At 40.2% G+C, this 15000-nt stretch overlaps 1 protein-coding gene across 1 annotated transcript in view; it reads left to right on the top strand.

Annotated features, from left to right (window-relative positions):
* Positions 1-15000, top strand: part of LOC135105892 (E3 ubiquitin-protein ligase HECW2-like) — a 40828-nt gene that overhangs the window by 23852 nt on the left and 1976 nt on the right. Inside the window, 21 exon segments of the mRNA XM_064014538.1 lie at positions 354-455; positions 753-953; positions 1214-1517; positions 1714-4091; positions 4454-4598; positions 5091-5607; positions 5761-5866; positions 7283-7317; positions 7319-7437; positions 7812-7981; positions 8156-8415; positions 9176-9361; positions 9672-9821; positions 10918-11019; positions 11732-11898; positions 12066-12278; positions 12375-12740; positions 12864-13056; positions 13338-13536; positions 13793-13991; positions 14168-15000. The exon segment at positions 14168-15000 is cut by the window's right edge and continues 1976 nt beyond it. Coding sequence (XP_063870608.1) covers positions 354-455; positions 753-953; positions 1214-1517; positions 1714-4091; positions 4454-4598; positions 5091-5607; positions 5761-5866; positions 7283-7317; positions 7319-7437; positions 7812-7981; positions 8156-8415; positions 9176-9361; positions 9672-9821; positions 10918-11019; positions 11732-11898; positions 12066-12278; positions 12375-12740; positions 12864-13056; positions 13338-13536; positions 13793-13991; positions 14168-14279 — 6224 coding nt within the window. The 3' untranslated portion in view covers positions 14280-15000.

The following is a 15000-nucleotide window of genomic DNA, read 5'->3' as shown; positions in this document are numbered from 1 at the left end:
TCTTTAATCATGTTCATGCACATAATCTTGTTCACACAATTCTTCAGACATATAACTTCTCTCTCTCTCTCTCTCTCTCTCTCTCTCTCTCTCTCTCTCTCTCTCTCTCTCTCTCTCTCTCTCTCTCTCTCTCTCTCTCTCTCTCTCTCTCTCTCTCTCTCTCTCTCTCTCTCTCTCTCTCTCTCTCTCTCTCTCTCTCTCTCTCTCTCTCTCTCTCTCTCTCTCTCTCTCTCTCTCTCTCTCTAACAAGAGGATCTATTCTACTGTTTATAATTTATAGGTTGTTGGTATTGGTTTCAGTGATCTTGCATTATGAACAAGAATAGTTAGTAAATGTTGCATTGGTGTTGCAGGAGAGAGTGAAGCTGAGAGGTGCCTCGACCAGCGGAGGTGCAGCGGCCAGCCTCAGGGGGAGGTGTCCTGGAGCCTTGATGTGCCAGTTCTTCTCCCCAGAAGTAATTTACTTTTTAACTTTTGTGCACCAGTGATGTGTTTTCTGATATTTAGCTCATATTTAAGAGACTTCAAGCTTCTTATTGTTGAAAACTTACTAGAGGCATTCACTATATCCTACGTAAAGGGAAACCATATATGTAGTAGCATGAATAATTATAAATTCAGGACCTGAAACAGTATTTTGGCAGGATATTCAGTGTGAAATGGTTATCAGGTTTGTTACCTCAGTCAAATATCACAGCTCACTCACAGTATGTTCCATGTACTGTACCTTGATGAGAGCCACCCCTTCACAGATGTTGGGAGTGTAGAGGTGCGGTACCAGCGTGGGGAGGGTGCTGCCGTCACCTGTCTGGGGGTGTCAGCAGTACTGCGTGTCGTGAGGCTCAGTGACGGTTCTGCTTCAGATTCCTCCGAAGATGAGGCTCTCCTCCACCCGTCCCTAACCCTCCAGCGTTGCATCTCCTGCACCAGACTCATTCGCTTCACCATCTCCAGTCAGCCATTGTCACTTCATTGTTACTTTAGTTTTTTAAAAGTTGAAGATTTGGCTGAAATTAAGTTTTTAGATATTATTTAGCAGCTTATGTGAATTTCATATGATAAGTAGGAAAAAAAATTGCATAAAGCTTGTACATATTGATACACTAGTTATATAAAATAGTTAAAAGATAATGAAATTCTTGAGCATTAAGTATTTTCTTCATTAGTGTGTACAGCACTTAGCCACCATCACTTTGTCTACCACTTTCTACAGACTTTGCCGCCCATGGACTGCGAAGGGGAATATTCTTCCAGCCAGATCCCTATGTGAAATTGCGCATTCTTCCTGGAGAGTCCCAGACACTCTTGCCACATCACGGGCAGGAGGCGCGGTCTTGTGTAGCTGAGAATACCGTCAACCCTTCCTGGAAGAGGCAGGAATTCACTTTTATTGGTTACCTCCATGATGTCTTAGAGATTGAGCTCAAGGACAAGTTTGCCAAGAGCCGGCCAATAATCAGCCGCTTTCTTGGCCGTCTCACTATTGAGGTGGCCACACTCAGGGAGCGCCTCAAGAGGTGAGCCCTCGCCTCATAAGAGTTCATAGACTGCAGTTATCTTAACATTTGAAGAGCATAATTTTGTTGTCTCTCTTACACTTTGATTTGGATCTTCATCATGCAGTATTCTTTGCTTTTATTTCATGAATTATATAGACAAGTCTTTTAATATAAGAAGACCAGTATATAAGTTAAAGTGTTGCTTTTTTTACAGCGGATCATCGGGACACTTAGACTTCGCACTGGGCAGTAAAAGTACAGGAGAGTCAGTGTCTGGTCACGTGTACTTCACTGTAACCTTCACTTTGCCTCCTGCAACTAGTGCAGCTTGTTCTGGCCACGGAGGGCTTGAGTGCCCAGGGGAGTTGGACAGGATGAGGCTCAAGAGTGAGTCTCTTCTGGACTCCCATGGTGATCAGGAGCTCATTAGTAATGGCCATGTGGGGTTCAGGAAAAACCCACTTAAGTCCAACAACAACAGTTCATCTGCATCCTCAATGAGCAATGGTATGGGAAGCAGCTTTGGGGAGGAGGAGGTGGCTGTCAATGGGGAATCAGGCCTTGGGGAGGCTAGGCTGGACAATGGGCAGGACTACACTAGCTCCAGTAGTAGGGAGTCAGACTACTCCCCAATCTGGAAATACTCTTGCAAAGTTCCTAATGTTACCAGTAAAGGAAAAGTCACTGAAAACAGAGGTGAAGAAGCCATATATGAAACAGTGTATCCAGCAGAGGACTATCAGACTCAAGAGGGGGAAGTACCAGAGGCAGGTCCTGTTCTTCCCCAGAGTGATGAGGACTCCCCACCACCCCTTCCACCACGAACTAAGTCCCTCATGAAGTCCTTCACTGAAATGGGCCATCGACCTTTGGCTCGCTCCATGGCTGTTCAACTGGGCCTTGCTCCCACATTCCCCACAGTGGTCAGGAAACGGCCACTGCCACTTCCGGATCCTCCAGGAGGTGATCAAATGGTGCCATTGAATGGATCTGTTAAGGATATGAGTAGTGCTGGTGAGCCCAGTGTTCGACCCAAAGCTCCAGTGCTCAGTGCCAGCTCACAGTCCAGTTGTGATAGTGAGAGTAGTGGAGCAAGCTATGGAGATAGCAAGAGAATGCAGTATCCTTTAGATGGGTCATTTTCTTATGATATTGTGGACTTAGATGAAGTTTTACAGATTTCAGAAATGTCATATAATCAAACTGATACAGATAGTCAGTGCCAAGCAGGAAAATCTTTAACTCAGGGACCTAGTTCATCTTTGCAATCTTCTTCTTGTGCTTCCATGGAAAGTGATCCCTCAGAGGACATAGCAAGACCTTCCACATTCAGTGATGCACCAGAGGAAGTAATGGATTCAGTCAGTGGAGGAAGTGTGAAAAACAGATCATGTGCCACAGTGGCACCACTAGCAACACCAGAGCAGGACTCTAGTCTCCTTCAAGAAACAGCTTCTACAGACACATTACTGGAGAGCTCAGAAGTGCTAGACCTTGATGGGAGCAAAGGCTGCAGTGGAAGCTCATATATACCTAAAGTAACAGATAGTGAGTGTAGTGTTATACCAAGCAGCGCTCAGAATGCTTGTGCAGAAAGCTTTAATATTAAGGAACACTCATTCCCAGAAATAGCAAATAACCAAAGTGATTCTTTATCTAGTCCAATAAATGTAACATACATGTATGGTGTGACGGCCAGTGCTCAAGAAAGGCGGAGTTCATTTATAGGAAATCTAACTGGTGATAGTGTTAACCAAACAATTGTATGTGCAGATAATGTCAATACTCATGATGATAGTGAAGTAAGAACACATGCAAATTTGTCACGATGCAAATCAGATTCAGTGCACTCAGATGTCCCAGACCAAGAAGTGACATCAGGGTTGAGGGTGTCCAGGGAGGGCTCAGTGTCTGGCAGGTCACCATCTCCTAGACTCAGTGACTCACTCCAAGTATCAAGTTCCACCTCAGAGTCAATCTCTCCTGCTGGGGGTTCCACTTCTTGTTCCTTGTCCTCCCAGGCAGGGGAGGATGGCAGGAGGGGATCAGAGTCTACTTGTATGGTTGTAAGCACTGGAAGTTCCTCCTCCAATTCAGTGTTTGCCAGTCCAACCACAGAGACTAATGATTTAGACCTGGTGTCATTGGTTTCTGCAGCACAGTTTGTAGACATGAACATTCCATCAGGGACTTCTAGAGAGCCTCAGACTCCTGGGCAGGAACCTGTAGAAGCCAGTGTGCGGCCAAGGAAGGATTTGTCTACCCAGGTTCCCACAGTGAATGATGGGGATGATGACATTCCCCCAGCTGTGCCACCTCACAAGCCTCACCATTGCCTGTTGAAGGCTTTGGTGCATCCACCTCTGTGCCCTCCTACTCCAACACATCGTGCCAAGCCACAGCCTCCTGAGCGTACCACCAGTGACAGGCGAGAGAGGGACACCAGTGGCTTTGGAAGGGAAGAAGCTTGGGAAAGGGAAGACAAGTCTCTCCCATCTCATCATCCCAAGTTATCTCGACAGCCATCTCTCAGGGATTGGCTGAAAAAATATCCTAAAGTTGAAGTAGCATTTGATGAACCATTACCAGCCAGTAAGTGACTGCTGTGTGTGTATTGCTTGAAAAGAATATTAGATTTGTATGAGTCATAAGACACTCAGAATGAAAGAGGGAGGGAGAGAGAGAGAGAGAGAGAGAGAGAGAGAGAGAGAGAGAGAGAGAGAGAGAGAGAGAGAAGAGAGAGAGAGAGAGAGAGAGAGAGAGAGAGAGAGAGAGAGAGAGAGAGAGAGAGAGAGATGGAATGAAGAAAACTATTACTAGAATAGGCAATTGATAATTGCATGACTTTCAATGTGCAGTAGATAAAGATGTGCATCCTACCAATTCTGTTTGTTAGTAATTGTCATTGTAATATTGTCAGCAGAGCAAAAGATATAAGTATTCTGTATTTACAGATGTTGAGGCCCGGAAAGACAGTCATGGCAGAATATTTTTCATTGACCATATCGCCAAGACCACTTCATGGGAGTGGCCACCCCCTAAGCCCCTTCTGACCCACCGACCACTTTTCTTTGTTCCTCAAGTGGATGAGGGTAAAAGGTGAGCAAGTGTAGTACAAACATGAAAGCCAGCATTTGAGACTAGGAGTTATATTAAAAAGGAAATTAATATTTAAAATGCGTAATTTATATTTATGAATGGAATGTTTGTACTGCGCAGTTGAGGCAACATTGATCACTGTTTTATCACTGATATTTGTATACCAGTATTACTTGAATTTTGCATAGATTTCTTACTTATTCTAGTTTTTCTTTTTCAATAAAACTTTATAGAGGAAGCTTGAATTTAAGGAAAGTTTTGTGTACTGCAGTAGCAGCAGTAGCATATTGAGAAAAATTGTAAGCATGTAAATGTATGTATACATTTAGAATTCAGCAAAGGATGAGAATAATGTATGTGAAGAGAATTTCCTCATTTACCAAGTAACATGTTAATGCCTTTTCTCCTTTAGCTCAGATTTCTTTATTGTTTTAGTCTGGAAAATGGGTATCCTTATAATAATAGTGAAATCTTATTCATTTCATCCTTGAGGCGGTCTTACTGTGAGAGTGGTGAGAGTGAATGCAGTGGTAGTCGGGCAAGCAGTCGGGTGGTAACACCAGAGCCCTCCACTCCGACATCAGCATCAGGCGTGGCACCAACAACTGTGTGCCCCAGTCCTGACCACTGTGAGGAAGGAGCAGCAGCCATTGTTACCTCCCCTCCACCACCTCCACCTCCACCTTCACCACCACCACCTCTGCCACCTTGTGAGTCATCAAATGGAGCGGCTATACTGACTGGGTCACCTGTTATCCCTTTTGGAGCAACAGGTGGCTGTACCCAAGTAGGAGAAACAACACCAGTTGAGATTCATGAGGACAGAAGGCGACAGGAAGAGTCCAGAGATGGCAGTGATGATGAGAAGGCCCCCACACCTCCCCCTCGACCTCATCACCGCCTCTCCCGTCCCATTCCTCCCCATCCACCCCCCCTGCCCCAGCAGTGCCCCCCAACCCCGACACATCATGCCCGCCGCACCCATACATCTGCTGGTGGAAGTGATCAGGTGTGTAGAACCACTCAGCTAGTATTTGATTTATTTAACACCTACTATCTTCAGGATCTGAAAGATACAGGTTCACTGGTGGTCCCATATTCAACTTCATATATATAAGTATATAAAATATGATTATATGTATACAAATTCCTTTTGTTGCAGGAGATTGAGCGGCATGGACGCACTATGCGCCTTCCCTCTATTCCTGAGAGAACCATTAAGTTTCAAAGGGTAGAGACCCAACCTGGAGAGGAACCACTGCCTGTCAGTAAGTACTCTAATGGGGGGGTAAAGAGACAGAGAAATATAGTGACCCAAAAAAATTAGAATGCTATCTAAGGCAAATATGTTTCTTCTGCACAATTTCATTAAATATGTGGAGGAAAACGGCTTCAAAGCTGACCTGTAATGACACTTTGAAAGGGTGTTTACTCATACAGTGTGAAGGTGTAGAATTATACTATAAACAAGACTACAAGAAAATGATGGATGTAGAAACATGTTTGATATTTTCCTTCACATGTATGCTTTGGTGCTCTCTCTCTCTCTCTCTCTCTCTCTCTCTCTCTCTCTCTCTCTCTCTCTCTCTCTCTCTCTCTCTCTCTCTCTCTCTCTCTCTCTCTCTCTCTCTCTCTCTCTCTCTCTCTCTCTCTCTCTCTCTCTCTCTCTATCACCTTTAGTGTGGTGCATTTAATTTATAGCCTTCCATGCTAAGTGGCCACATGCATACTAACTCATCAAACACACACACACACACACACACACACACACACACACACACACACACACACACACACACACACACACACACACACACACACACACACACACACACACCATACACACACACCATACACACACCATACACACACCATACACACACACACACACACACACACACACACACACACACACACACACACACACACACACACACACACAGAGACAGATACACACTGAAGTGGACAGTTTTTTTTCCTCATATGAGGTTACAACTCTTTGTCATAGATGTGTATTGTGTCATCACACTTTCAGTTCTAGGTGGTTGTAACCATTGAAAGCACTACTACTTTATCAGTCAGCTGGACATGTTTACTGTTCATGTGGTTACACATCATAAATATTTTTTGAGGCATTGACATTGAAGTTGTACATAATCATTTTTTTTCTTTTTTTTTCCTACTGAATGTAGATATATTCATCTATCTGTATACCAGGCTGGCAGTTCCACTTGTGGTGGCCCAAATAAAGCAACACACTCATGCACACAACATTTAAACTCTTAATTCTGTTGGCCTCTGGTGGAAAGGGGTACTCATGGACAACAATGTAGATTTTTTTGAAAAACACTCCTGAATTATTTTCCTTTTTTTAAGAAACTGGTCATATCCTTTATTTGTGAAGTGTTCGACAAGAAGTACAGAAATTATTAAATAAGATAATTTTGAAGGAAAACCACACTTGATAGAAAACATGGAGAGTTGCAGATTCCAGGCCTTGTAAAACATTGTTTGCTGAGGTTAAAGAGTCAGAAATTAGGCTGCATATTATGATTTTCATGATAGAAAACTGTAGATATGTTTGTTTTCACTTTTCTATAGGTAATTGCTTATTATGAATAAACTGCAGGTTACTGGAAAATAAGAACTGTTGGATGGTACCAGTTCATATTTGTTTACTACAGATTGGGAGGCCCGTATTGACAGCCATGGCCGCATCTTTTTACATTGATCATATTAACCGCACCACCACATGGCAGCGACCATCTGGCAATGATTCGGCTCAGACTCAGAGGAACCAGTCCACAGATCGTATTCAGAGGCAACAGCTAGACAGAAGGTTAGTGTGCTGGAAATTGTGGTGGAAAGAGATGTTAGGGTTTTGTTATCAATCTTTGACACTGAATATGAGGTTTTATATCCAGACAATATTTGTGGAAAATATCTTGGTAGCACATTTTTTCATATCACTTGTATATCTTGTTAAGGTTCCCTTAATCCTAATTTCTTCTTATAATATTAACAATTAATTTAGAATTCACCACCGTAATTTTTAAAAATCTAACATCTATTTTTGGGGAGTTTATACATTATCATCACACTGTACACATGATTTAGGTATGTTGTATCCTGGATTTAAGAAAAGTCAGTTTTATGTATCTCTGAAACCAGAAATAATCTTTACCACAGTCTTGAGTATTTTTTCAATTCCAGATATCAGAGTATTCGTCGGACCATCACTTCCAGACGGATAGAAGTTGAGGAGGCGCCTCCAGGTGCTGCATCTGCTGCTACTCTGCCCTCCTCAGCTTCCACACCCTCACTAGCAACAGCAGCAGGTCCTCCTCAGGCAATGTCATCCTCCACCACATCCTTCACTAGCAGTATGTCCATTCCTTTATTGTTTATGTTACTAGTTTGAACCTTTGAAATTAACATTATAAAGAACATTATCAGGAATATTATTGAAACAGATTTTCATGGTGTGTGTGTGTGTGTGTGTGTGTGTGTGTGTGTGTGTGTGTGTGTGTGTGTGTTCATGTTTGCATTTTTTTCAGGTGCAGCTCCACCAGATCTCTCACCTTCTACACCTTCAGCTGTTCAGTCACCCACATCAACTACCTCTACAGTTTCTTCTACCACTCTTCCTACTCCCTCAAGTTCAGGAACGTCTTCCTCATCTACTCCTTCATCTTCCACATCCTCATCATCTTCATCCTCCTCAGTAACCAGTGAGAGGCTAGATATGTTGCTGCAGTTGCCAGCTGTCAAGTTCCTCACCAGATCAGATTTCTTCAGTGTCCTCCACATGAATGATGTAAGATTTATCTACTTGTTTTGATAATGTGATGGAACCTGGTGCATTTCTTACTAGGAATTTAATTTTTAAAGTTTGTACTATCATAGGATATAATTAAGGGAAAATATCCAGCATTTTTGTATTGATCATTCTATGAGATTTTTTTTAATTACATCAATTGAATCTTGACTTATTTTAGATAGATTGTTTTGAATTACATCAACTGAATCTTGACTTATTTTAGATGTTGTTATGCTGAAAAATTGTGAATTAGATATCAAATGAAGTTGTGAATTATGCAACAAGTATGAAATTAAGAAGCATACTAGGCAATGATTGCATTATTGAAGTGATCAGTATAAATTTATTATCTTGATTTAGTCATGTTTTGGAAAAAATGACAAGAGTAAGAGAGTTATGTATGTTAAACTATTTGATATAGAAGGTAAATTGGCAGTACAAGGACTAAGATATGAAGAATAACCTAGGAAAGAAAAAAAGATATTTGAAATGATGTCAATCATTGTGAATCCATCATCTTTGATGATTGAGTTTGTATTGCACTTCATAGGACCACACCCTTGCACTTGGCAATGTTTAAAAAAAGATTGGTCAATTAGAGCATCTATAATCCATGTAGTTATGTAAGTCATCCTCCCACTTCACATTATAAAAATTTTCCCAGTTTGTGTTTTTATAAGTTTTAGAACAGGATCAGGATTTTCACTACCTTCCACCAACCACTTCCAATATTTTGCATTATAACTTTGCATTACAGGAGGCATGTTGTGTGTATGAAAGGAGTGCATCTCTCAGACACATGATCTCTCGGATTCGCCGAGATCCAGCAGCTTTTGCCCGCTATCAACACAATAGAGATTTGGTCAGCTTGGTCAATCAGTTTGCAGACATAGAACGTGATTTACCACGAGGCTGGGAGGCAAAATATGACCGGTCAGGGAAGGTATGGATGTTTATTAGCTTAAATGAAATTTGTAAATTTATGGTAATCATTATGGAAATTTCATTCACACTTCACTTTGTTATGTGTACCACTTTTATTTTTTCAGAAGACCAGATGTATGAAAATAATTGTTTATATCATAACATATATTAGTATTGTCTAGGTTCCACAATCACTATACTATAATAATGTAATATAATATATCTTCATTACTCTACAATATAATTGTGGGATTACAAGTTTTTCACTTTTTAAGTAAAAACAGAACCTGTGTATAGAGGGTATGACTGAGTACATATTTATCTTTCAGCTGTTTTTCATAGATCATTCTAGCAAGACTACTTCCTTCATGGATCCCAGACTACCCATTGATGTGCCATTCATCAATGCCAGCAAGCTAGCTCTGCCAAGTACCCACCATCGCAGGTCTCGCTCTCCTGCTGAAGATGATGGTTCTCGGGTGAGTTAATGACTATTAGGAAATTAGTCAAGACTGCTTTGGGCCCCACCAGACAGGGGACTTGACCCAATCAGAAATTGCTTATTGAGTCATGTTTCTCAGTCTTACAATGGTATGGTTGATATTGTTTTGATATGCCATGGTGGCAAAAATAACTTATTTAAATTAAGGCTGCATTTACTGTTGTTTTGAGTGTTCTTGTATATTGCTTTATGAGTTTTCCTGTTGTGTGTGTGTGTGTGTGTGTGTGTGTGTGTGTGTGTGTGTGTGTGTGTGTGTGTGTGTGTGTGTGAATATGCATGTGTGTGTGTAGGTGCATGCATACGTGTGTGTGTGTGTGTGTGTGTGTGTGTGTGTGTGTGTGTGTGTGTGTGTGTGTGTGTGTGTGTGTGTGCACACGTGCATTTTAGCATGCAATCTCTGTTATTCCAGTTGTATTTCTATCATCAGGATTTTTGAGTACTAACCAAGATGTCAGTACTGAATGTGTTACTAGTACAAGTATATATATATATATATATATATATATATATATATATATATATATATATATATATATATATATATATATATATATATATATATATATATATATTCATATATATATACCTGTCACAGCTATGGATGCACTTTAATGCTTTTGCTTATTATTATACATTGCATGATTTTAATAAGAAATAATTTTGACTCTGCAGTTAGCATTGGTGTCTTACAGAAAGGCTTCTTATCTTGGGACAACACTTGCTGCTATTGTGCTAATGATTTTCAATATAATCCCCCAGATTTAAAATAACTGGCTTCCACAATAACTTTGCATGTATCTCATGCTATTTTAAGTTGTAAATATTTTTGTTATATGTGTTTTTTTTTGGTGGGCTGTGGCAATATGAGTGGTTAGTTCACACAACACAGGCACAGTATTGCATCAGTCCTTAGGTATTTTTAATCTTATGTGTTATTATGATTCTTATTCTCAGTTGCACTGTAAATTGCTATGTCATGCTGAAGGAGAGGCTACATTTAAGAAAGTGGAGCTTAGGGAGCAGTCCCCTTAGTAGGCTAGAGTTAGCTCTCACTCCAACTCACTCCCACGCAGGTGCCCATTCCCCCGCCACGCCCACCCACCACTATTGGCAGTGTTTGTGGGGGCATCGCTGCACACGTCACCCCTAACATTCCTACTGCCTACAATGACAAGGTGATATGTCATAGTATGGTACTCCTATCAAACATCAATGGCAGTGTGTTAGTAATACTACACCCTTTCTTCTAATTCCTGGGACAGGTGTGGAATGTTTCCACTCATTTTTTTACAGTTTAGTTTGGGCATTATTGTTGCCCACAGCACTAATTATGAAATTAGTGCAAAGCTGAATGAAAATATTGGCTGCTGCATATTGTCTAGCAATGATTTACTTGATTTTAATGTGTGTGTGTGTGTGTGTGTGTGTGTGTGTGTGTGTGTGTGTGTGTGTGTGTGTATGTGTGTGTGTGTGTGTGTGTGTGTGTGTGTGTGTGTGTGTGTGTGTGTGTGTGTATACACTTCTATATCATATATCTATAAATGAAGATAATAATTGTATTCATAAATATCAGAAGCAGGATAGTAAATTTTACTCTTTAGGAGATATCTTCATTGTTGATGTTGTTTCTTTTATCATTGACATTCTTATAGTTTTAATTACTATATAACTCCTTTATAGGATGTAGTATTAGATAAATTACTGATGTTAATGGTGATGAAAGGTTATGCAATGAGTAAACCACCAGTGTGTGCCATAGCACAGTATTGTGCACATAAATTATTATGCATGTAGTGAATGTGAATTGTACTCTCAATGCAAGTTACATACTGTTACTCTAACACATGTATCACATAAAAAATTCATGGCTGCTTAATACCTGTTCAGGTGGTTGCTTGGCTGCGTCAGCCAAATATTATGGATATCCTGTGTGAACGTCACAGTGGTCTGCGCACCTCCCCAGCACTCAGGGATAAGGTCACAGCCATCAGGATGGATGGAACAGCAGCTCTTGATCGTCTTAGTCATGATGTAGACCTCATCATAGTTCTAAGGTACTTGTTGAATATGATTTTGTGCATTTTTACTTCTTTTGATAGTGTTCTGTAATTTCTTTGTATATAGGATAGAATATGATCTTAATATAATTTGGTAAAGCATGAAAAATTATTGTTACTTCAAGAACAGTAATACAACCATAATTTATTTTTGTTTTTTCCAGTTTATTTGAACACGAGATCATGTCATACGTGCCTCCCTCTGTGGGTATGTCCCCACGTGGCTCTCCCCAGCCCTCTCCCCAGGCCTCCCCCGGACTGGCTCGAGCCAATGCTCGGGCTCATGCGCCTTACCGGAGGGACTTTGAGGCCAAGCTCAGGAATTTCTACCGGAAACTGGAGGGCAAAGGCTATGGCCAAGGGCCAAATAAGCTGAAGTAAGTTTATACTAGTATTTCTACATGGTGAAAAATACATTTAGATAAAATCAAATTTATACTTCTAAATAATTTATCACCTTCATTTCTTTACAGACTCAATATTCGCCGTGACCATCTGCTGGAAGATGCCTTCAACAAAGTGATGGGTGCAAGTAAAAAGGATCTTCAGAAGTCCAAACTGTATATAACATTCCATGGCGAAGAAGGGTTGGACTATGGGGGACCATCCAGAGAATTTTTCTTCCTTTTGTCAAGAGAATTATTCAATCCATATTATGGACTCTTTGAATATTCTGCCAATGATACCTACACAGTTCAGATTTCTCCCATGTCAGCCTTTGTGGATAACTACCATGAATGGTTCAGGTTTTGTGGGCGGGTGTTAGGGCTCGCCTTGGTTCACCAGTATCTGTTAGATGCCTTCTTCACTCGTCCTTTCTACAAAGGTTTGCTACGTAGGTAAGTAGATGAGGAAAAGGTTGTTAATGGAGAATAGTTAGAATTGTGAAATATTTTTACCTTTTCTGATTTAGAAATGAGGAAATCAGATTTCTAATCCCTGTTTATAATGACTTCCAACAGCCCTGTCTCTCTGTCGGATGTGGAGTCCTTGGACAGTGAGTTTCACCAAAGTCTGTTGTGGGTAAAAGATAATGACATCACTGACATGTTGGAATTAACTTTCTGTGTCACTGAGGAAATTGGAGGCCACGTGGTAGAAAAGGATCTCAAACCTGGAGGAAAGAATATTGCTGTCACTGAGAGAAATAAAAAGGTTAGTATCATCCCTAAATTTTTTTTTTTTTTCTTTAAAAAAGATTTCAATCATGCCATTATATTTTTGGTAAAAGATTATTTAACATACAAGGATAGAGGCTAGTAATCCCACTTCTGTGAACTTTTCCTTCTTCTGTCTTACATCATTAGAGATTGTCTTGTTACAACCTTTGTTTATATCATACTCATGCACTTTTTTTTTCTGCATTAATTCTCTTAAGCATGATTCTTTGTAGATTAATGGCAACACTGTTTATATATTCTATTTTTGCTCAACAGGAATACCTAGAGCGAATGGTTCGGTGGAGGCTGGAGCGAGGAGTCAGTGAACAAACTGAGAGCCTGGTGCGTGGCTTTTATGAGGTAATTGACCCTCGACTTGTGGGGGTGTTTGATGCCCGGGAGCTGGAGTTGGTCATTGCTGGTACACTGGAGATTGATGTGGCTGATTGGAGGAAGAACACTGAATATAGATCTGGTGAGTTTGTTCAGTTGTAAGTAGTTGTTCTGTATGTATACATTATTGATTGCATGTTTGTTGAATACAGTTGACTCTGATAACTGGGAAAAGGTACATGATATTGGTGTAACCTTGAATATGTTCTCCATATATTGGTCTCAGCAATATAAGGTCAAAAACTGCTATATTTTGTTGTTTTTGGATTACATTGAAATTACTGACATGAAACAAACTATACACTGATCCTTAACCTAAAGTAAACTCTTATGCCCAGGGTACCATGATTCTCACCCGGTAATACATTGGTTCTGGCTGGCTATTGAGCGCTTTGACAATGAACGGCGGCTCAGACTATTGCAGTTTGTCACTGGCACCTCTAGTGTGCCTTATGAGGGATTTGCTGCCCTCAGGGGCAGCAATGGCCCTCGAAGGTTCTGCATTGAAAAGTGGGGCAAGCCTTCCAGCCTTCCCAGGTTAGTACCTGTATATCTCCACATATTTGCATATTACTAGCAGTACTTTGCATTGAAATTATGATTCACAGTAAATATTAAAGTGCATATTAATATTATATTTCTCACATATGCTGAATAATGAATGAATAAATATGAGTAATGCAAATGCACTTCTTACATCTCATCCCAACCAGGGCTCACACTTGCTTCAATCGGCTGGATCTACCACCCTACCCATCTCCTGAAATGTTGTATGAGAAGCTTCTCCTTGCTGTAGAAGAGACCTCAACCTTTGGCATAGAGTAAAAGTATTCAGTATTTTACGCAACTACTGCACCACCTCCTCAGAATTTAGGCATTCACCAGATATCTCAAGATAACATAGGATATTCATAGTGGCAGCTAGAGAGATATGATCTGCCATATGTCATGTTGTATGATCATGTATGTATGGACTTGGATTGGCTCTTATTAACTTATATTTTAGTTCAGAGAGATCACACACACATACATATACAAGAATACAGACATTTTTTTACTTTACCTCTTAGCTTTTTTTTTTTTTTTTTTTTTTCGTGTGTGTGTGTGTGTGTGTGTGTGTGTGATGAATTAGGGAAGTTTTCAATAAAATCCTAATATTTGTTTGAAAGATAGTGAATGACTTATAGTTTCTAAATTCTGTAATATTTTCTCTTAGTATTATTAATTTAGAATGGGTTTACAAATATGTTTTCGTAAGAAATAGCCAAGTACATGAAAACTAACAAATTTAAGAAGACCTAGACATCTCATTTTTCATGTAACTTTCTTTGTTTTATGACCGATGAAGATTAATTACACATATGTATTTTCACAACTCTGCAAGACATCTCATTTTTTCATGTAACTTTCTTTGTTTTATGACCGATGAGGATAAGTTACACATCTGTACTTTCACAACTATGCTGTTCTCACATACAGTAGTACAGGTGTGTCCCATGACTAAAGAAGTATTTTTCTTGTGATATTACTATAAAATTTATTAATG

This window comes from Scylla paramamosain, chromosome 12 (assembly GCF_035594125.1).
Source record: "Scylla paramamosain isolate STU-SP2022 chromosome 12, ASM3559412v1, whole genome shotgun sequence".
Taxonomy (NCBI): Eukaryota; Metazoa; Arthropoda; class Malacostraca; order Decapoda; family Portunidae; genus Scylla; species Scylla paramamosain.
The sequence above is the reverse complement of the archived record's forward strand: the minus strand, read 5'-3'. Positions and strand labels throughout refer to the sequence as shown.